Below are 24,728 nucleotides of genomic sequence, written 5' to 3' on the forward strand. Positions count from 1 at the left end.
TCCGTAGGATTCCAATTATGGGTAGTTTCTTTCCCAAGACAACTACCCAATGGAATTAGAACGAGAAGCTTTCTAACAAAATTCAAGAGAAAAGATTGAAGAAGAAGATAAACTATTATTGATTCATTGAATTACAATAGAGCTCCCTAACCCAATGAAAGGGGTTTAGTGAGTCATAGCTCTGAATTCAACTACAAAGATATGAAAACTAGCTAAAAATGAAAAGGTAAAAGTTCCTTCTAACTTAAATTCTATCCTATTTATACACTTTCTATATTGAGCTTCTGTTGTGTTTCTTGGGCTTTGAGGCCTCTCCCTGCTTTCCTTTTGCCTTGGGTTTATGATCCATAATCTTGATGAGGCTGCTGATCCAAATTCTGTAACATTCATTGAGCCAACTTAGTGATAATCAAATAATGGCACATGACTCAATAAATTGAAATTTTAGACTCATCAATCCTTCAGGCCCAATCCCATAAACCATGATATTCAATTGGGTTTCATACCAGAATAAGTTTAAGTTAATGTTTGTGCTCAAATACTAACTTAAACCACAATATTTTTGGTCCAGAAACCTTTTCCAAGAGTGGCGTTTAAGTTGCAGTTTAAGCTTAAACTGCAGCTTAAACGCCAGACACTTCCAGTGAGGCCTTTTGTAGAAGCACGTTTAAGCTTCAGTTTAAGGTTAAACTGAAGCTTAAACGTGGAAATGGAAGAAGGCAGCCCTGGAGAGTCATGTAGTCGAACACGTTTAAGCTTCAGTTTAAGGTTAAACTGAAGCTTAAACGTGGATATAGGAAGGGCAGCCCTGGAGGTCGAACACGTTTAACCTCCAGTTTAAGGTTAAACTGGAGGTTAAACGTGGAAATGGAAGGAGGCATCCTGGAGGTCGAACACGTTTAACCTCCAGTTTAAGGTTAAACTGGAGGTTAAACGTGGAAGCTTAGAAGGTAGCCCTGGAGGTGTCGAACACGTTTAAGCTCCAGTTTGAGGTCAAACTGGAGCTTAAACGTGGAAATGGAGAGAGCAACCCTGGAGGAGAAAACTTGGTCGAACACGTTTAAGCTCCAGTTTGAGGTCAAACTGGAGCTTAAACGTGGAAATGGCTCCCTGGTGCTTTTCCCATTCTGGCGTTTAACCTCCAGTTTAAGGTTAAACTGGAGGTTAAACGTGGAACTCCTTCCTGAGTGGCATTCTCATTCTGGCGTTTAACCTCCAGTTTAAGGTTAAACTGGAGGTTAAACGTGGAATGCTTCTTTGGTGAGACTTTCATTCTGGCGTTTAACCTCCAGTTTAAGGTTAAACTGGAGGTTAAACTTCAATTCCAGCATTTCTTAGCCTTCATGATTCTGGCGTTTAAGCTCCAGTTTAGCCTTAAACTGGAACTTAAACTCCACATGTGATATTCAAGCTTCCTTTATTGATTTTGTTGCTTCCTTGCTTAGCCTCTTCTTCCCTGAAATCATCCAAACAATTGCATCAAAGTCTTGCAAAAATTTCATGAGAAATCTTCCATTCATAGCATTCAAGTAATATAACTAAAACTCATGGAATTTGCATTAAAATCATACTGTTTGGATGGTTCATTGCTTTGTTCTTCTTTTAACCATTTTTGGTTACTTTAAGCTCAAGAAAATGCATAAAACAACTAAAACTAACAGAAAAATGCTAGTGAAACTAGCCTAAGATGCCTTGGCATCAATAGCAAACATCACCAAGTAATAATAATCACATATTTATTAATAATAGTAATATTATACAAAAGAATTTAAATAAAATTCAGGTACAACTTCTATCCCTCTGCATAAAATAAAAACCTTAAGCAGTAAGGGCGAGGGAATTCTATGAAAGAATCTCAAGTTATAAACTTAACTCGTAAATAAATTCTAGAATCGCCCGCAGCTTCAAACTGAATCTTCGTACCTATGTCGCTGAAAGGGTGGAAGATTTTGGGGTGAGAACAAACCACACGTTCTCAGTAGGGAATGGGAATGCCGTAAAAGTAATGATTAACATGCAAATAATTAACTTTGCTTAATAAACCACCTTAGTCAAACCTTTTGAAGTACTTTTTAATATTACTTTAGATAAATAATTACTTTCTTTAAATTTCTAAACCCAAAACAGATCTCAATCACAATTTGTCATATTGAATATCTTTTAGCCACATAATTGAATCTCAGTCACAATTGATTCTCAGTCACAACAAACAGTTATTAATCAGTTCTATATATTCACAGACTACTAGCTCAAGTAAGAAACTCAATTCAATAGACAAACAAATCACAATAAAACAAACAACACAATCGCAGAGAAGTAATACAAGCAAACACAACCAAAAGCAAATGCACAACCAATATGATGCATGTCTGTCCTAAGCAGGCCATGAGCTCACGTGTCGGTTTACACCCTACAGCCCGACATTACCTAGGAACAAGTCCCAGATATTGTTTTCCTTTGTGTCCTTAGTGCATATGTGTCGGTGGTAAGAATACCACTCCTTCGTGACTACCGGCAGTCGGTGCGAAGCCCGACCCCATTATATACGCACAAGGGGAAACAGTGATCCTCAGTTCGTGGGCGTCCCCGAGATCATTTCACAAACAAAACAGAGATCTTCAGTTCCTGGGTTATACCCGAGATCAATACACAATAACATAGCGATCTTTAGTTCGTGGGTTATACTCGAGATCAATACACAGCAAACATTGATCTTCAGTTCATGGGCTATACCCAAGATCAACATACAACAATTCATGGGTTATTCCCGTAATCAATGATTATCAGTCCGTGGGTTTTTCCCGCATATAAAACAAATAACAATCTATAGGTTTTCCCCGAGATCAATGATCATTCAGTTCGTGGGTACTTCCCGAATTTTACCAATTATCAATTCATGGATTTTCCCCGTAGTTAAACAACTAACAGTTCGTGGGGTTTTCCCGTATTTTATCACTTTTCATTTTCCTTTCTAAAACTCAACAATCCATATATCAGTTCCCCATTCTCTTTTCCCTTTGAATCCTTAACATATTTTCTTAAACCTTTCTTAACTTTCTCAAGCATTCGTTCGCAAAAATCTCAATCATCAATTTAGTTCATAATCTCTGCTTTAGCAACCTTGAGTCAAGCTAACTTTAAAACTATTTTTCAGTTTAGTGCTCTATCAAAAGACTCAAGAAAATTATTTATTTTAATTTCATTAAACACCTTTCAAAACATAACCTCTCATTAGAAGTAATCAAATAAAACTTAAATAATCATTTTTCAATTCCAAATTTTCTAAAATAACTTCTCAAATAAAACCTCAAATTTTATAAAATTTCGGCAGCACCTCCCCTAAAACTCGGACTTAGCCACTCTTACGGGTTCCCTCTTTCTCAACAAGTCTCCCCCTTTCCTCAACAACTACCAAATAAGAGGTTCTCAAATCAGTCAGAAAATTCACAATTTACAATAGCCAACAGTTCGGTCATAACCCACAATTCCCACATAACCCATCAATTCAACTTTCACCTCATCAATTCGTAACTAACTTTCACTTATCATAGAATTCTTTCAAAATTAAACTCAATAAACTAGTATTCCAAGAAACTTGGTGTTGAGGTAATTTGGTCACAATAAAAACTTGTACCATCTCTCTTAAAATTCTGTTATTGTTTCATAAGAAAATACAGAAAAACAGCAGCAAGTAATAAGTTTGATAAATTCCTTAAAAATCCAGTTTTCACCCAATGCCTTTCAAAATTCACGACCTCAAACAAGACTCTTTTATCTTTTTATTGAATTAAATTTCAGATTAATACCATGTCATATGAAAAAGTTATGAAGTGAGAAACACAGCCAGGCCTTTTAGAATTCGGTTTCCAAAATCCAGTGAGTTATCCATACTCTTTTCAACACATCTACTTGGTTAAATAGGATATTGACATGAAATTTAAAATGAAGATTGTGGACACAGGAAGCTTAAAAATGCCATTGGTTTCAGCTCAAATACTTACCAGAATTGAAAGTTAAGTGAGTTGGAAGTTGGTGCTTCTGCAGTAAAGAAACAGAATTTTCTGCAGAAACCATCAATCTTCAAAAATTCATTTCTCCCAAAATACTCATCAATAAATTCTGAATTTTTTATGAGATGCTCAAAACACAGTAAAATTTCATGAAAAAATAGTTTCATTCAAGTATATGATCTGGGATGCTCCCAGAAATTGATTCTTTCTACTGTCATGTATGCAGAAATTCTGCATTAAGCATTTTCAACAACCTTACTTATCAAAAATCACATTTGAACTTATAACCCTTCCAAAATCACACGTTTAACCTCTTTCCAGTTATTCAAAATTGTCTTCATTGCCAACACAGCCCAAGAACCCAGAATCAATAATTCACACGATGTCAAGTACTTAAGCATCATCAAACCTTTTCTTTTCTACACTATGCCAAGCATAATTTTCCATATACACTCATCATCATTCAAACACACAATAACTCATCAATTCACACCAGCAAGCTTAGCAACAAAAGTAACACCATTTATTCTATCCCTTACAATATTCAGTACGCACAATCATCAAATCAATCACCAACTACAGTTATAATTCAACTCAATTCCATCCATATCAGAGAAAACAATATCAATTACAACTTCAAACACTCACAACAAAGCCCAAAGACATCCGCAGCCTTAACCTGAATTCAATAATCCAATTGAAGCACTAAAACATCATCAAACTTATTCCAAATTTCATAACCTCAAACCAAGCTTATTTCTATCAATTAGTCTCTCATAACAACAAAACTAATTACATTCACAGCAATAATCAAAACTCAATTCATCAGTTATCCATACCACAGCTTTTCAATAATTAACTCGGCATATTTCAATTTAATAAACTATACTAAATTAATCATTATTCACAACAGCATCTAAATTCAATCACAGCTCAGAATAATCACAACAACTAACTAATTTCAAATGCATTTCAAATCATTCATGTCAATTAAGAAATTCTTAACCATTTGCACTTATCCAAATAACTTTGTAGGCATTCTAAATTAAAAACGTTAAATCCCCTACCTCAAAGTCGAAACTCGCAAAAATCACTAAACGCAGCTGCTCCATTAGCAGTTTCCAGCATCTATTTCCATGGCAGCAACAATGACAAAGTGAAACGCCTCCTATCCTCTCCGATCTGGGATTCCAGAAGTAGCAGCCATTTTCAAATAGAACCAGCAGCATCGTGAGGTGGTCACGGCAGCAATCAGAAACGGTGAATTCAAATAGGATAATAGTAAAAATTCTGTAAACTCCATGCTAACTCAAATTGAAGCAAGAGCCAGAATGCCTTACCTCAATTAGACAATAATAGAACGAGAAAACGGCGGCAGCAGAAGCATTAACCGGAATAATAGCAGTCTCATTTTCTTAAGGCAGCGACGATGGTTGCAACAGGACAAAGGATTTGAATCGAATAGGAAGCAAGAGCAAACACAACTCTGGAAAATTCAGGACAAGGAACGTACTAAAAAGTTAAATCGTTAACAAGGATGGTAGTGACAAAGGAAGTGTGTAAATGGAACAGAATCAAATAAAGTAATAGACCAGATCCAGAACAGCAACTCCGGTGATCTTCTCCAGCAACAAGGACGACAGTTTGGCTTACCATCTTCAGCAGTGGCGTAGATTGGCGGCGATGGACCTTCAGTGGCAGCAAGATAGAAAAATCTGTAGTAGCTCTGTTGTGACTGGCGCGAAATAGAGGCTCTGCTCCTCAGTGGCGTCTTCTCCATCAATGGCGACTTGGACCACAGGAACCTAGGCAGTGGCGACGGCAACCACCACGGCGCGTTCACAGCTCCTCCCTCATCTCTGTCTTCCTCAATGACGGGGCGAACTCCAAGGTTGCGGCAGGAAGATCGACGACGTTCGGTCTCCATAGCGATGGCGGTGAGACGCCGGTGATGGCGAGCTACACAGCGGCTGGGTGCGACAACTCTTCTTCTTCCTCGCGTCGTCCCTGGCTCGCGGCACTCTCTCCTCTCGAACGAGTCTGTTCGACAGCAGCGGCAAGGAGCACGATGGTACTTCGTCCGCTTCTCTCTGCAACGGCGTCGGCGGCGTGTTCCAGGACGGCGGCAGTGACGGTGAACAATCCTCGCTTCCTCTCTTTCCCTCAGCTCTCTCAGAAGTCCTCCCCTATTTTGTGTGTGTGCTGTTTACGTTGAAGGTGATGAAAGGGGGGTGTGGGCTGCGTTTCAAAGGCTGGGGAAAGGGGAAAAATTAGGGTTAGGTCAATTTGAGAAATTAGGGTTTTTGAGTTTGATTTGGGAATTAGGGTTAGAAATTAGGATTTTATAAAAGAATATGGATAGATATGAATAGATATTTTGATAAAATTGAAGGGTAGAGTAATTTTAAAATCAAATATACTCTCTTAAAAATATTTAGGAACATTATTTATCAACATATTGCTAAGTTCAATCAATTATTTCTAATTTAAATTATAAAATGAACAAGTTAATTATATTTTGTAAAGTACAATTTAAATTCAAATATCAATTTTCTAGATTAAATCATACAAATCTCTATTATTTTTCTATCTCTGAAACTTTAATTTCAATTTATAAAATAATTAATTATAATAAAAATTGTACATAAACATTAATTGACTTAAACTTAAAGTATTTATAAATATCAATCTAATCATTTCTAATAAAATAATTTCTAGGAGTTCAAGTTAATAACATAATTTATCCAAAATAGAATTTATTTAAATTAAATTATACAATTCTTCTTATTTTTCAATTATCAAAATTATAATTTCAATTATACCAAATATCTAATAAAGATTATATAAAAATTCTAATTAATTTAAACTTCAATTATCATGAAAATGTATTTAATTACCTTTAGTAAAATAATTTTCTTAAAATAAAGTTATCAACAAATATAATAAATCACAAATAACCAATTATTTGATTTTCAAAAACTAGGGTTGTTACATTGATTATGTCTTAAGGTGGGTAGAAGTCATAGCCACTGTAACAAATGACAACAAAGTTGTGATAAGCCTCTTGAGAAGGAACATCTTCAGCAGATTTAGAGTTCCCAGAGCTCTCATTAGTGATGGAGGGACACACTTCTGCAACAAACAACTTGAGACACTCCTTCTCAAATATGGAGTCAAGCATAAAGTGAAAACTCCATACCACCCACAGACCAACGGACAAGCTGAAATTTCCAACAGAGGGCTAAAATAAATTCTTGAAAAAACTGTTGGAAGCTCAAGAAAGGATTAGTCTAAGAAGCTGGATGATGCACTATGGGCCTACAGGACAGCCTACAAGACACCCATTGGGATGTCTCCATACCAACTGGTATATGGCAAGGCTTGTCACTTACCAGTTGAACTTGAGCATAGAGCGTTTTGGGCTCTAAAAATGATAAACTATGATGAGAAAGCTATTGGAGAAAAGAGATTAATGCAACTCAATGAGCTGGAAGAATTTAGAAATCAAGCATATGAGAATGCAAAAATCTACAAAGAGAACACAAAAAGGTGGCATGACCAAAAGATAGCAAGAAGAGAGTTCACTGAAGGACAGAAGGTGCTACTCTACAACTCAAGACTCAAGTTCTTCCCTGGAAAACTTAAGTCTCGATGGTCAGGACCCTTCACCATACTCAAGGTGTTTCCCTATGGTCATGTAGAGCTCATGGAGGACAAGACTCAGAGAACTTTTACTGTCAATGGCCATAGACTCAAACACTACTTGGGAGGCTCCTTAGAGGAGCAGAGAGTGAGCTACAAGCTCAACTAAAGATGAAGGAATGTCAAGCTAGTAACACTAAAGAAGCGCTAGTTGGGAGGCACCCCAACACTTTATCCTTTTTGATTTATTATTTTTTGTAGAAGTAGTTTAAAATCTATTGCTTTAGATAGTTTACATTTCAGTCTCACATTTGTGTTACATTACCAATTAGAATTAGATTGAACAACTATGAACAACTAAACCCCTTTTATTGGGTTAGGGAGCTCTGTTGTAATTTGATGGATCAATAATAGTTTTCATTATTCTTCTTCTTTCTTTTCTCTTGATTTTACTAGAAAGCTTTCAATCTTCATCCAATTGGGTAGTTGTCTTGGAAAAGAAGCTATTCATACTTGGATCTCTTCGGAACCTTGGAAGAGGAAGGAAGAGATCATGCTAGAAATGCTTTCTCATGTTGGACCAAATTGGAGTTTGGATGGATATAGTGACATATAATCCTACCAACACTTTGATTTGGGAATACATGTGGTATAATCAGTGACCATACTTCATCTCTTCTCATGAGCAATTAGACCAAGGAGTTGGCTATTGATCAAGATTTGAGAGATTGGGTTGCCAAGGAATTGGAATCCAATCACTTAAGATTGCCAAGGAGATCAATGAATGCATTGATTGAGGAAGAGATGAGAATGAACTTGATCCGGAGAATACAACATCTCCTGAGCCCAATGAATCCCCCATTTCTGATCTTACCCATTCTCTTTACTTTTTGCCATTTACTTTTATGCTCATTTTCCCAAGCCCCCATTTAAGATTCTGCAATTTACTTTCCGTTATTTACATTCTGACATTTATTTCCAGCAATTACGTTTTCAGTTATTTACTTTCCCGCCATTTACTTTTCTGCAAATCTCAACTCAATTTCTGCTTAGCTCAACTAGAACATTTCTCTGATTAAAGTTGCTTGACCAATCAATCCCTGTGGGATTCGACCTCACTCTATTGTGAGTTTTTACTTGACGATAATTCGGTATACTTGCCGAAGGAAATTTGTTGAGAGACAAGTTTTTGTGTATCAAGTTTATGGCGCCGTTGCTGGGGATTGATTTTGTATCAACAATGATTAAATTGGTGGATAACTAGATTGAGCATTTTTCTTTTATTTGATTTAATTTCTGTTTGAGTGATTTATTTTCAGTTTTAGTTATTTTCTTTCCTTTATCCCTTACCCATTTGTGGTGTTCTCTTATTTATTACAATTCAGTTCACTAACCCACTTACTGTTTGATATATTGCATCACTCACACTAACAGCATTTCTGACAAGAATACTTCCTGTATTTATCTCCTTCTTGCTTGTGCCTTGTTGGTTGTATGACAGGTAGAAGAAGCGGGGCTTCAACTTCCTTTGATTCTGAACCTGAGAGGACCTTCCTTAGATTAAGGAGGGAAGCAAGAGGAAAGAGAGTCGTTGGTGCTGAGAAAGAGGAAGAGTACTTTGAACCAGACATGGATGAGAATATGGAGAACTCTCATGAAGAAGAGGCTCACAACCATGGCAGAGAAGGTCCAGTGCATCATGCTGGATAAGAGAGAAGAGTTCTAGGCTCTTAAATCAATCCAAACCCAGGAAACTGTGGAAGTAGCATCCAAAAGCCAACCATACATGCCAATAACTTTGAACTAAAGCCACAGCTCATCACCCTTGTTCAAAACAACTGTTCATTCGGAGGAAGTGTCCAAGAAGACCCCAATCAACATCTAACCACCTTCCTGAGGATATGTGATACTGTGAAGTCTAATGGTGTTCATCCTGACACCTATAGATTGCTTTTGTTTCCCTTTTCACTCAAGGACAAAGCATCTAAATGGCTGGAATCTTTCCCGAAGGAGAGTTTAACAACCTGGGAAGATGTGGTGAACAAATTCTTGGCGAGATTCTATCCTCCTCAAAGAATCAACAGGTTGAGAGCTGAGGTACAAACCTTCAGGCAACAAGATGGTGAAATCCTCTATGAAGCATGGGAGAGGTTTAAGGACTTGACAAGAAGGTGCCTGCCAGATATGTTCAATGAATGGGTACATTTACACATTTTCTATGAAGGTCTTTCTTATGAATCAAAGAAGGCAGTAGACCACTCATCCGGGGGATCTCTGAACAAGAAGAAGACCATTGAAGAAGCCATAGATGTTATTGAGACTGTAGCTGAGAATGACTACTTCTATGCTTCTAAAAGAGGCAACACTAGAGGAGTGATAGAGCTAAACAACGTAGATGCACTGCTGGCTCAAAATAAGTTGATCACCAAGCAGCTGGCTGACTTTACCAAGAAGATGGAAAGGAACCAAGTAGCAGCAATCACTACCTCATCAGCGGCTCAAGAAAGAGTGAATGCAGAGACAGAGGATGATCAGGAACAAGCCAACTACATTGGGAACTCACCTAGGCAGACCCATGATCCATACTCCAAAACTTATAATCCTGGTTGGAGGAACCACCCAAACTTCGGGTAGGGAAATCAACAAGATCAAGGCCAAGATCAGAGACGTCACAACCCCAACAATAATGCAACTCACCAATATTCCACACAGAGATCATATCAGCACCCACCTAACAGCACCTCTCAACATCCATATCAAAACCAAAATGGCCCTTCTCATCCCTCCAATCTCAACTCACCATCATCCGAAGATAGACTCTCAAGGATTGAGACTCTACTTGAAGGCATATGTAAGGAAATCCAAGATAACAAGGTGTTCAAGGAGGAGGTGCGAGCCAATATCAAAAACCAGGGAGACACCATCAAGAGGCTAGAATTTCAAGTGGGATACCTCTCTGAGAAGATTCCCAAACCTACTAACAGCTTCCCAAGTGACACAGAGAAAAACCCGAGAGGTGAAGCAAAGAAAGTAAGATGGGAAGAATGCAAGATGGTCACTATAAGTGATAGGGGGACTGAGGAAGAGCTGAACAAACCCTTCGAACACTCTGGAGATACTGCAGAAGAGAAGCAGGAAGAGGGTCACCAAGAAACCAAAATTACACAGAAGGAGATTTTGAACCTCTATGCACCTTTTCCCCAAAGACTCAAGGGTGGTGTAGAAAAGAGAATATACTCAAAGTTCCTTGATATGTTTGCATCTCTCCATGTAAACATACCATTCATCAAGGCTCTCCAACAAATGCCCTCATACATTAAGTGCATGAAGGAGCTGCTGACCAGGAAAAGCTCACTCAAAGGAGGGCAAACAATAGTGATGAATAAGGAGTGTCGTGCTCTCATTCAACCAGAGTTGCCTACAAAAAGGAAGGATCTAGGGAGTTTTCACATCCCCTGTGCCATAGGAGAAACAATGTTTGATAAAGGACTCTGTGACCTGGGAGCAAGCATCAACTTAATACCTTTATCCCTTATGAAGAAGCTGCAGATCAATGAGCTAATGCCCACAGACGTAGTCATCAGGCTGGCTGACAAAACTCAAAAACAAGCAGTAGGAGTTGTTGAAAACGTGTTGGTGAAGGTTGGGAACTACTTCCTTCCCACAGATTTTGTCATATTGGAAATGGAAGAAAGTCACCTTCACCCAATCATATTGGGAAGACCATTCCTAGCTACAGCCAGAGCGCTTATAGATGTGGAGCGAGGAGAACTAATACTGAGGATACATGATGAATAACTCGCATTCAATGTCTTCAAACCCTCACAAGAAGCATATCAAGAAAACAAGGAACCAAAGGAAGAGCACGACAAGGCACTGGTGGAAGAAACAAGCATTGAAACACAAACTGTACGCCTGGGAATCCCTTTTGCTGATAAGCAAAACAGTCAGAAGGTACCACAGCTAAAGGAAATCCAAGAGGAACCAAACCCACCAGAGTCATATGAGACCAGCAACAAAATTTTCTTAGAAAAAGAGGCCACAAAGAGCAGGGCAGCATTAAAAGAAACAAAGAAAAAGGCACCAAGGAGATGGAGGAACAAGAAGATTCCTATAGAGGATTTCTCTCCAGGGGATAAAGTGATCTTAGCTTATCTCCTAGCTATCCCACCTCATCTCCCCACCATCCCATCTCAGATGCCTAAAGTTTTCACCATCAGCAGAATTCTCTCCTTAGAACATGTGGAGATCTTTAATGAAGCCAATGGAGATAGAATCACTGCGAGGGGAAAGATTTGAAGCATTACCAACCACCCTGACAAAGGCAGAACGTCAAGCTAGTGACGCTAAAAGAAGCGCTTCATGGGAGGCAACCCATGTTTTATATGCTTTTAAAGTAGTTAATAATGCAAGGTTCATGAATTCCAAATCAACTTTGACATATACTTGAATGAATCCTTTCATGCAACATATAGTGAAGAACAAGTTTGGTGTTCAAGGCACACTAAGAGAACATGAATGCAATTCATATCATGTCACTCTTAGAACATTGAACAAATCTTTTTTACACCACATGACCACAAACTAAGTTTGGTGTCACCAATGTTGCATACATGGACAGTTGATTAGTCAGTTGGTTTGCATTCATGAATTACATTTAGTTAGTTAAAAACAAAAAAAAAATTAAAAGTAGTTATTCTTTCTTTTTTTTTTAATTTTGCCGCCATTATCCAAAAAGTTATTAATTGCATTCCTTTTTTTTGTAGGAGAAATGAAAGGAAGATTGGAAGGAATTGATGGGACAATTGAAGAAGAAGGGTTCGGCCACTTCACAAAAGGGGGACTATACACATGTCTTCAAGGGGAATGCATTAGAAAATGTTGCCATGCAACATTGAAAGAATAATACCCTTGGAGACTGAACCAACCCCATCATAAAAGTGATGATCCTTGTGCCCATCCCATGCTAAACCCCATCCATTCATCATGAGCCTGCACCATCAATCCACACCTTTCATTTACTCACCACTTTTCTATATAAGTGGTTCTTATTTCGTACCCCTTCACATTCCAATTCCCATTCTTTGTACTTCTCACTTTCGAAATCCAACACCTCTTACCCCATCAAAGACACTCTCACCCACTTCCTTAATTACACCTTACCCTAACGAGGCCGAATTCCATCAGCTATCCACACCCTTCAACACCTTCACATATCAAAAGTCACTCATGGCATCATCAAGTTCCAAAAGGCGAAAGGGAAAGACACCAGTGGAGAGCATTCCTTTTGACAAAGGAAGGTTCAAGACTACTTTCCATGAGCTTCAATTCGAACGTATCAAGCACAAGAAAGTATTGCCAGAGCTGACATTCCAATTCAACTATGATGAGTGACCGCAGATTGGAGAGAAGATTGAACAGAGGGGTTGGCAAGAACTCACGAACCCAGAAACAAAAATAAATGCAAATCTCATTAAAGAGTTCTATGCCAATGTGGCCAGAGAAGACAATACCAAGGCTCCTACCTTCAAAAGTTACGTGAGAGGAACAGAGGTGGACTTCAGTCCCAATGCTATAATGAGGACTCTTCATCTAAGATCACAACCCTCTGATAAGCCAAGTTATCAAGCAAGAATAAGTAATGGCCTCAACAATGATGAGCTTGAAGAAATTGTGAATGACATATGTGTCATAGGATCAGATTGGGAGAGGTATTCAGATAAGAGCCCACGGTTCATCAAAAGAGGAGACCTCATCCCGAAAGCCAAGGGATAGTTTGAGCTTGTGAGAAGATCTATCCTCCCAGCCTCAAAAAATTTTGAGGTCAACATTGCTCGAGCTACCATGCTACATTGCATTATGAGTGGTGGAGACATCAATGTACATGAAATTATAGCTGAAGGAATCCAAGAGGCAGCCGAAAAGAGTGATCCGAGTTCTCGACTTTTGTACCCCAGCACCATTGTGAGACTATGTAAGAAAGCCAAGGTGGTCTTCGAAGACAGCAATCCACATTGGATAAACCCTGGGAGGTTAGTTACGCTCCAGTGTATAACTTATGTGGCACCCACCCAACAACAAAGAAGGCCTCAAATAGGGAAAAGAACATCACAAGAAGGACCTCACCAAGAAGAATCTCATCAAGAAGAATACCAGCAAGAAGAGTACTATGATCCAACCAATATAAATCTGGGCCACATTCAAGGAGCCATTGAGGACTTGGCAAGGAGATATATGGAAGGGCAAGAGCAACAACTACACCTTCAATCCCAATAGATGGATCATCAGGAAGAACTACTTGCTAACTGGATGAATCAACAAGGAGAGTGGCAAAAACAACAAATGGAGCAGCAACAGGAACACTACTCTCAGTTCACTCAAGCCATCAATCAAGTGACTGAAAGGCAAGAGCGTCAAGATAAACGCCTTCAAGAACTCAACCAACGTCAGCTAGCTCAGACGAAGGCATTCATTGAGTTCAGCGTGCTTAATGAAGGACGACAACTACACAGGAAAGAATTCAACATAAACACTCAAGCCAAGTTGAACTATATATCTGGGCATATGCATAATTTGCACTCTGCAATCCCCAGGTATGATACAGTCCAAAAAGATCTAACAGAACAAGAGAAAAGGAAGGTGAAGCAACAGAAGGAAATATTGAAAAAGAAGATGGAAGATGCTGGCTTCTGGAAAAAGTTGATTGGAAAAAGCAAGGGAAATGGGGGTTCAAGCACTCAAGAAGGACATAAAGAGGACAAACAAGAGAGAGAGCATGGGCAGCCCCATGAGTAAAAGGTGGTGGAGTTCCCTCTTCGTTTATCTTTTTCAAGTCTAAATAAGGAAAATCATGTATGAAATAGAACATGCTTCCATAGTAGCGTAGGAATTTTTAATTCTGTCTTTAGCATTTTCAGTTATTTTGTCATATGTGTGCTGGTCCAAGTTACCTGTTTTCATCTTCATCCTACTTACTTGTATGCGTCCACTTTGAATTTAATGAAAGAAAATGTTATGGAAAGAAAAACCAGAGTGGGTTCATATTGTGGAGTAAGTTCTCAAGGTTTGTGGTGTGGTAGGTTAGCTAAGTTGGTTCACCTGTTAGGTATAAGGACACTTATGCATTGAATTACATGCTTGAAGCACATTCTATGAGACCAGCTAAACAACAAGATCCTAATAAGAAAAAGAAAAAAAAACAATAAGAGTTTGAGAAAGAGAAAAAAAGAATAAATAAGGCTAGGCACCAAGGGTTTGAATCTTGAGGGATGTGTCTGTGGTGATCTTGTACCAAGGATCTGCTTGGATGAATAAGTTCTTAGGAGTGCTTCATCACTTGGTAACTTGGGTTAACTAACCCTGGATTACCAACTGAAAATCCACTATCAAGAGCAACCTTGCTACAGAACATTTAGTAACCCAAAGAGGTGCTGGACACCAAGGCCTCAAGAAAAAGAAATAACAAATCATGTGCCTGTGGTGTGCATGTATGGGGGAGAGAAACTTGAGGGAGTAAGTCCTTAGGGGTGTTTCAACACCTAGCACCTTGAACCAACTGGTTCAGGAGTGTTGGCTGAAAGCTTATTTTAAAGAGTCGCCCCCTCATAGAGCACTTAGCCTAAGGATGCAATAAACCCTGAGAAAAAAAAAAAGGGAGGATCAAAGAATAAGGATCTCATAGGATGCAATCAAGTAAGTATTCAAAAGCATGATAAGGACCTAGAAACCAGTAAAGGAATGAACCTAAGTTTCTATGCATGAAACCCCATAAACCAAGAGCTCTACTTCTATAATAAGAACTTATTTCTCTTGTTCTTTCATTCATCATTCTTATGTTTCAGTACTTGCTTAGGGACAACCAAGCTTTAAGTTTGGTGTTGTGATGCCAGGACATTTTGGCCAGTTTTACTGACCTTTTCTTTACTGTTTTAGGGTAGTTTCATGCATTTTTCTAGTAAATAAGCAAGTTTTGGGTAGATAGTCACTTACATCTTGATTCAAGCCAAGGCCTTAAGTTATAAAGGCTTACTCACATTGATTTGCTTGGGACAAGCAAAGCTTAAGTTTGGTGTTGTGATGACTTGCATCATCTACCCTTCTTTCTTGCATAAAGAGGACCATAAACGAGCATAAATCTCATTTGATCAGTATAACTCATGCATTATTTGATGAATATTATGGTACACTACTTTGAGATGAGTTGTGCTGAATTTCAGGTGAAAAAGGCATCAAAAATGGGTAGAAAACAACAAGAAGCTGGGTGTGTGAAACTGGCGTGCCACTTGGGAGCAAACGCCACAAAAATGCACTGGCGTGGCACGCCAGTACTAAATTCCAGAGGAGAAGTCCAAGCATGCATGTGGGCGTGGCACGCCAGGGACTGGGCGTGGCACGCTAGTACAAAGTTCCAGAGAGCAACAATGGAGGACACAAAAGGGGCGTGGCATGCCAGGTTGGGCATGGCACGCCTAAACCATCAGCTACTATGGGCGTGCCACTTGAGCAAAGGGGCGTGGCACGCCAACTCACCACTCCAGGAAGAACCTTCACTATGGCGTGCCACTTAGTATCGAAGGCGTGGCACTCCAGCTCCAAGAAGTCACTTGGGCGTGCCATTTAAGAATCCAGGAGTGGCACGCCAAGCTTGAAGAGTTCACAAATGTATGGGTGTGCCACTTGAGCAGCATGGCGTGGCACGTTGGTACAATAATCCAGAGAAGGGGCTGAAGGCAATTGAAGACTGGGCGTGCCACTTGAGGTCGAAGGCGTGGCACGCCAACCTCTCAATCTCACTTAGGCGTGCTACTTGAGCAACCAGGCGTGGCATGCCAATGCACAAAGAGACCAAAGCAAGGGCTGGGCGTGCCACTTGAAGACTGAGGTGTGGCATGCTAGCTACTAGAACCAAGGCAAGATCATGGGCATGGCACGCCAGCCTCTAGACGTGGCACGCTGGTATAAGTTTCCAGAGAGGGTGAAGGAGGCCAATTACATGGGGCGTGCAACTTGGTATCGAAGGCGTGGCACGCCATTCACTATTCCTCACTTGGGCGTGCCACTTGAATCCCAGGCGTGGCACGCCAGTGTCATTCAGAGAGCAAAGAAGCATTAGGGCGTGCCACTTGAGTTCGTGGCGTGGCACGCCAAACAGAGGAACCACTTATTCACAAAGGGGCGTGGCACGCCAGACCCTGGGCATGCCACACTAGTTCAACTTTCCAAAGAAGCTTGGCCAAGCATACAGCAAGGGCGTGGCACGCCATACCCTGGGCGTGCCACACTAGTTCAAGTTTCCAGAGGCAAAGAGAAGTGGAAAAAGGCCAGGGCGTGCCACTTGAGCTCGAAGGTGTGGCACGCCAATGTTGTTAGTGAAGACGAGCGTGCCACTTGAAGGACTGGGCGTGGCACGCCAAGCTTGAATTGAAGAGCACGTGACACGCCACTGGAGCGCCAACCACACGCCAGTTGGGAAGTCACACTTATTGAGCTTATTTTCCCTCCAAAATGTAATTTTCCTTTTTCACTTTTGTAATTCTTTTATTTTTACTAGGAGTAGTATAAATACCCCCAAAGAGTACTGAAGAGTGGGTTAAGCAGTTAGAGAGATTAGTTTTAGATCCACTTTTACACTTCACTTTTGAGCACTTTTCCATGAGCTATGAGTAGCTAAATTCCCTCTCATTGAGAGAGGGAGCTCTGTTGTACTTGATGGTTTGATGATTGATGAGCAGATAATTTATACGCTTTTTGGCATTGTTTTTATGTAGTTTTTAGTAGGAATTAGTTAGTTTTTAGTATATTTTTATTAGTTTGTAAGCAAAATTCATATTTCTGGACTTTACTATGAGTTTGTGTGTTTTTCTATAATTTCAGGTAATTTCTGGCTGAAATTGAGGAACTTGAGCAAAAATCTTATTCAGAGGCTGAAAAAGGACTGCAGATGCTGTTGGATTCTGACCTCCCTGCACTCGAAATGGATTTTCTGGAGCTACAAAAATCCAATTGGCGCGCTCTCAATTGCGTTGGAAAGTAGACATCCAGGGCTTTCCAGAAATATATAATAGTTCATACTTTTTCCAAGTTTTGACGACGCAAACTGGCGTTCAAACGCCAACTTCCTGCCCTATTCTGAAGTTAAATGCCAGAAACAGGTTGCAAATCAGAGTTAAATGCTAGAAACAGGCTACAACCTGGCGTTTAACTCCAAAAAGAGTCTCTACACATGAAAGCTCAATGCTCAGCCTATTCACACACCAAGTGGGCCCGGAAGTTGATTTCTGCATCATTTACTTATCTTATGTAACCCTGGCTACTAGTTTAGTATAAAAACTACTTTTAGTGATGTATTTAAGATCATCTTTTGGATATTTTTATGTTCGGAGATCACGTTTAGGGGGCTGGCCATTCGGCCATGCCTGGACCTTGTTCTTATGTATTTTCAACGGTGGAGTTTCTACACCCCATAGATTAAGGTGTGGAGCTCTGTTGTTCCTCGAGTATTAATGCAAAGTACTAGTGTTTTTCTATTCAATTCAAGCTTATTCTTATTCCAAGATACTCGCTTGCACTTCAACATGATGAATGTGATGATCTGTGACACTCATCATTATTCTCAACCTATGAACGCGTGCCTGACAACCACCTCCTTTCTACCTTAGATTGAGCGTATATCTCTTAGCCTCCATTCCGAAAGATCGGAGTCTTCGTGGTATAAGCTAGAATTATTGGCAGCCATTCTTGAGATCCGAAAAGTCTAAACCTTGTCTGTGGTATTCCGAGTAGGATCTGGGATGGGATGACTGTGACGAGCTTCAAACTCGCGAGTGTTAGGCGTAGTGACAGACGCAAAAGGATCAATGGATCCTATTCCAACATGATCGAGAATCGACAGATGATTAGCCGTGCGGTGACAGCGCATTTGGACCATTTTCACTGAGAGGACGGAAATTAGCCATTGACAATGGTGATGCCCAACATACAGCTTGCCATGGAAAGGAGTGTGAATGATTGGATGAAGGCAGTAGGAAAGCAGAGATTCAGAAGGAACGAAGCATCTCCATACGCTTGTCTGAAATTCTCACCAATGAATTGCATAAGTATCTCTATCCTGTTTTATATTTTAATTATATTTTAATTATCAAAACCACATAACCATTTGAATCTGCCTGACTGAGATTTGCAAGATGACCATAGCTTGCTTCAAGCCGACAATCTCCGTGGGATCGACCCTTACTCACGTAAGTTTTATTACTTGGACAACCCAGTGCACTTGCTGGTTAGTTGTGTGAAGTTATGGAGAAGAATTGAGATTATGATTGAGTGCACCAAGTTTTTGGCGCCGTTGCTGGGGAACAAACAATCCCCGTGCAACCAAGTTTTTGGCGCCGTTGCCGGGGATTGTTCGAGTTTGGACAACTGACGATTCATCTTGTTGCTCAGATTAGGTAACTTTATTTTATTTTTAAGCTTTTTATTCTTTTTTGTTTTCGAAAAAAATTTTCAAATTTTTTTTTTCTATTTTATACTTCAGAATTTTTAAGAATGAATTCTAGAGTTTCATGAGATATGTTGAATCCTGGCTGGCTGTTAAGCCATGTCTAATCTTTTGGACCGAGGTTTCAACTATCTTGAGAAGAGCTTCTTTGTCTTTCTCAACAAATTAGCTATTTTATGTAATGTTCTGCTGAAGCCTGGCTGGCCATTGGCCATGTCTAGTGTTTTAGACTGAAGCTTTCACTGGAAGCTTGGCTGGCTAGTAAGCCATGTCTAATTCCTGGACCGAAGCTTTAGACTAACATTGCAGGATTCCTGGAATTCTTATTAAAAATTTTGAAATCCTTATTTTCCTTTTTCAAATTAATTTTCGAAAAATACCAAAAAAATTAATAAAATCATAAAACCAAAAATAATTTGCGTTTCTTATTTGAGTTTAGTGTCAAATTTTAAGTTTGGTGTCAACTGCATGTTTTAACTTTTCAAAAAAAAAATTTCGAAACTCATGCATGGTGTTCTTCATGATCTTCAAGTTGTTCTTGATGATCTTCTTTGTTTGATCTTTTCATTCTCATGTTTTGTGTCTTTTCTTATTTTTCATATGCATTTTCGGATTCTTAGTGTCTAAAGTTTAAAAATTTTTAAGTTTCGTGTCTTGCATGTTTTTCTTTTCTTAAAAATTTTCAAAAACATGTTCTTGATGTTCATCATGATCTTCAAAGTATTCTTGGTGTTCATCTTGACATTCAAAGTGTTCTTGCATGCATTTATTGTTTTGATCTTAAATTTTTATGTTTTGTTTCATTTTTGCTGTTTAAAGAGAAAAACAACAAAATGATATTTTTTTTCTCTTTCTTCATTAAAAATTCAAAAAATAAAAAAAATATCTTTCCCTTATTCTTCTCATAAATTTCGAATATTTGAGTTGACTTATTCAAAAAAATTTTAAAAATTTAGTTGTTTCTTATGAGTCAAATCAAATTTTCAATTTAAAAATCCTATCTTTTCAAAACTTTTTTCAAAAATCAAATCTTTTTTTCATTTTTCTTTTATGATTTTCGAAAATTCTAAAAATGATTTTCAAAATCTTTCTCTTAATTTCATTTCACAATTTCAAAATCTTTACTAACAATTAATGTGATTGATTCAAAAATTTTAAAGTTTGTTACTTGCCTATTAAGAAAGGTTCAATCTTTAAATTTTAGAATCATATCTTTTAGTTTCTTGTTAGTCAAGTAATCAACTTCAATTTTCAAAATCAAATCTTTTTAAATTTCTTTTTCAAATCTTTTTCAAAATAAATTTCAAATCACATCTTTTTCAAAATCAATTTCAAAATCTTTTCTAACTTCTTATATCTTTTCAAAATTGATTTTCAAATCTTTTTCAATTAATCTTATCTTTTTGTTTGATTCTTATTTTTTTCAAAACTACCTAACTACATCTCTCTCTCCAATTTTCGAAAATCACTAACCTCTTTTTCAAAATTTCTTTTCATTAACTGATTATTTCAAATTTTAATTTTAATTTTAATTTTATTTCTCTTTTTAAATTTTAAATTCTAACTAATATTTAAAATAAAAATAAAAATATTTTCCTTTTATTTTAATTTAAAATTCGAATTCTCTCCCTCTCACCTCTTTCTATTTATTTATTTATTTACTAATACTTCTCTTCTTCTTATAATTCGAACCCTCTCCCTCTCTTTGTGTTCGAATTCTTCTTCTCCCTTTTTCATTCTGTTTCTTCTATTCTTTTACTCACATAAAGGAATCTCTATACTGTGACATAGAGGATTCCTATTCTTTTCTGTTCTCTTCTTTTTCATATGAGCAGGAGCAAGGATAAGAACATTCTTGTTGAAACTGATCCGGAACCTGAAAGGACTCTAAAGAGGAAGCTAAGAGAAGCTAAATCACAACACTCTGGAGAGGACCTGACAGAATTTTTCGAAAAAGAAGAAGAGATGGCCAAACCCAATAACAATGGTGGAGATGCAAGGAAGATGCTAGGTGACTTCATTGCACCCTCTTTCCAACTTCTATGGAAGAAGCATCTCAATTCCTGCAGTTGAAGCAAACAAATTTGAGCTTAAGCCTCAATTAGTTTCTCTAATGCAGCAGAATTTCAAGTTTCATGGACTTCCAATGGAAGATCCTCATTAGTTTTTAGCTGAATTCTTACAAATCTGTGACACTGTAAAGACCAATGGAGTTGATTCCGAGGTCTACAGGCTTCTGCTTTTCCCTTTTGCTGTAAGAGACAGAGCTAGAACATGGTTGGATTCACAACCTAAGGATAGCCTAAACTCTTGGAATAAGCTGGTCAGTGCTTTCCTGGCCAAATTCTTTCCACCTCAAAAGATGAGCAATCTTAGAGTGGAAATCCAAACCTTCAGACAAAAAGAAGGAGAATCCCTCTATGAAGCTTGGGAAAGATACAAGCAACTGATCAAAAGATGTCCTACTGACATGCTTCCAGAATGGAGCATCATATGGATATTCTATGATGGTCTGTCTGAGTTGTCAAAAATGTCATTGGACCATTCTGCAGGAGGATCTCTTCACGTGAAAATCCCTGCAGAAGCTCAGGAACTCATTGAGATGGTTGCAAATAACCAGTTCATGTACACCTCTGAGAGGAATCCTGTGAACAATGGGACGCCTCAGAAGAAGGGAGTTCTTAAAATTGATACTCTGAATGCCATATTGGCTCAGAAAAAAATATTGACTCAGCAAGTCAATATGATTTCTCAGAGTCTGAATGGATTACAAGCTGCATCCAACAGTACTAAAGAAGTATCTTCTGAAGAAGAAGCTTATGATCCTGAGAATCCTGCAATGGCAGAGGTGAATTACATGGGAGAATCCTATGGAAATACCTATAACCCTTCATGGAAAAATCATCCAAATTTCTCTTGGAAGGATCAACAGAAGCCTAATCAAGGCTTTAATAATAATAATAGTGGAAGAAATAGGTTTAGCAAAAGCAAGCCTTTTCCATCATCTTCTCAGCAACAGACAGAGAATTCTGAGCAGAACCTCTCTGACTTAGAAGCCACAGTCTATGATATGTTTAAGACCCATCTCAGTTTCAGGAATGAGGCACGGTCCTCTATCAGAAATCTGGAGGCACAGGTGGGTGAGCTGAGTAAGAAGATTACTGAAACTCCTCCCAGTACTCTCCCAAGCAATACAGAAGAAAACCCCAAGAGAGAGTTTAAGGCCATAACCATTACCAACATGGCCGAACCTGGAGAGAGTGAGGAGGACGTGAGTCCCAGTGAGAAAAGCTTCATGGGATGTCCTCTGGACAGAAAGGAGTTTCCCTTTGAGGAACCAAAGGAATCTGAGGCTCATACAGAGACCATAGAGATTTCATTGAACTTCTTTCTGCCATTCATGAGCTCGGATGAATATTCTTCCTCTAAAGAGGATGAAGACATCATTGAAGAGCAAGTTGCCAAGTATCTAGGAGCAATCATGAAGTTGAATGCCAGTTTATTTGGTAATAAGACTTGGGAGGATGAACCCCCCTTGTTCACCAATGAACTGAGTGCGTTAATGAGGTAAACATTACCTCAGAAGAAACCGGATCCCAAAAAATTCTTCATACCTTGTACCATAGGCACCAAGACCTTTGAGAAGGCTCTGTGTGACCTGGGGTCAGGGATAAACCTCATGCCACTCTCTGTAATGGAGAAACTGGGAATCTTTGAGGTACAAGCTACAAGAATCTCACTAGAGATGGCAAACAAATCAATGAAACAGGCTTATAGACTAGTAGAGGACATGCTTGTGAAGGTTGAAGGCCTTTACATCCCTGCTGATTTCATAATCCTAGACACTAGGAAGGATGAGGATGAATCCATCATCCTTGGAAAACCCTTCCTAGCCACAGCAAAAGCTGTGATTGATGTTGACAGAGGAGAGTTGGTCCTTCAGTTGAATGAAGACTACCTTGTATTTAAGACTCAAGGTTCTCCTTCTGTAATCATGGAGAGGAAGCATGAAAAGCTTCTCTCAATACAGAGTCAAACAAAACCCCCACATTCAAACTCTAAGTTTGGTGTTGGAAGGTCACAATCAAACTCTAAGTTTGGTGTTGAGAGGCCCCAACCTTGCTCTGATTATCTGTGAGGCTCTATGAGAGCTAACTATCAAGCTATTGACATTAAAGAAGCGCTTCTTGGGAGGCAACCCAATGTTATTTAATTATATCTATTTATTTTTCATTGCTATTTTATGTTTTCTTTAGGTTGATGATCATGTGAAGTCACAAAAACAACTGAAAAATCAAAAATAGAATGAAAAACAGCACTAAAAATAGCTCACCCTGGAGGAAGAGCTTACTGGTGTTTAAACACCAGTAAAAAGCATCAAACTGGTGTTTAACACCAGAAAGAAGCATCAAGCTGGTGTTAAACGCCAGAAACAAGCACTAGACTGGCGTTTAACGCCAGAACAGAGCATCTACTTGGCGTTTAACGCCAAGAATGGGAGAAAAGCTGGCGTTAAACGCCAGAAACAAGCAGCAACCTGGCGTTTAACTCTGGAAATGCACTCTAAGGCCGTTTTGCACGCCTAAATGGAGCAGGGATGATAAATCCTTGACCCCTCAAGATCTGTGGATCCCACAGGATCCCCACCTATCCCACCTCTTCTTCTCTCCTCTTCACACCCTTTTATAACACTCTTCCCCAAATACCTTTTACCAATCCCCTCCATATCTCTTCCCCAAATACTCTTCACCACTCACATCCATCCACTCTTCCCCAAAAAGCCCACCTACCTCTAAATTCAAAAATCCTTTCCCTCCTAAACCCAACCCTAATACACGAAACCTAACCCTTCCCCCACCCCTATATAAACCCCTCAACACTACCTCGTTTTCACACATTACAAACACTTCTTCCCCCCCTTGGCCGAATATACTCTCCCCCTCCATCTCCTCTATTTTCTTCTTTTTCTACTATTTTCCTTCTTCTTTTACTCGAGGACGAGCAAACATTTTAAGTTTGGTGTGGTAAAAGTATTACTTTTTGTTTTTTCATAACCATTAATGGCACCTAAGGCCAGAGAAACCTCAAGAAAGAGGAAAGGGAAGGCAATTTTTTCCACCTCTGAGTCATGGGAGATGGAGAGATTCATCTCAAAAGTCCATCAAGACCACTTCTATGAAGTTGTGGCCAAGAAAAAGGTGATCCCTGAGGTCCCTTTTAAGCTCAAAAAGGGCGAATATCCAGAGATCCGACAAGAGGATGGGAAGTTCTCTCCAATCCTATTCAACAAGTCGGAATCTTAATGGTTCAAGAGTTCTATGCAAACGCATGGATCACTAGGAACCATGATCGAAGTATGAACCCAAACCCATTCGGGGGAAATGCTTAGATTTCAGTCCGGAAAATGTAAGGTTGGCGTTCAACTTGCCAATGATGCAAGAAAATGCATGCCCCTACACTAGAAGGGTCAACTTTGATCAAAGGTTGGACCAAGTTCTCATGGACATATGTGTGGAAGGAGCTCAATGGAAAGTTGACTCAAGAGGCAAGCTGGTTCAATTGAGAAGACCGGACCTTAAGCC

General features: G+C 39.0%; 1 protein-coding gene and 1 non-coding gene across 2 annotated transcripts in view; both read right to left on the reverse strand.

Moving 5' to 3' along the window:
• Window positions 1–5,425: 5,425 nt before the first annotated feature.
• Window positions 5,426–24,728, reverse strand: part of LOC110265482 (uncharacterized) — a 78,167-nt gene continuing 58,864 nt past the window's right edge. The window contains exons 5-6 of the mRNA XM_088505898.1: window positions 5,664–6,196; window positions 5,426–5,496 (exon numbers count right to left, since the gene is read on the reverse strand). Coding sequence (XP_088362024.1) covers window positions 5,426–5,496; window positions 5,664–6,196 — 604 coding nt within the window. The remainder of the gene's footprint in view (window positions 5,497–5,663; window positions 6,197–24,728) is intronic.
• Window positions 9,735–9,841, reverse strand: LOC148574435 (small nucleolar RNA R71). The gene has a single exon (XR_015905977.1). It is a non-coding gene; the product is annotated as a small nucleolar RNA R71 (small nucleolar RNA).

The sequence above is a fragment of the Arachis ipaensis genome, chromosome B2, assembly GCF_059453495.1.
Source record: "Arachis ipaensis isolate K30076 ecotype BB chromosome B2, ASM5945349v1, whole genome shotgun sequence".
NCBI lineage: Eukaryota > Viridiplantae > Streptophyta > Magnoliopsida > Fabales > Fabaceae > Arachis > Arachis ipaensis.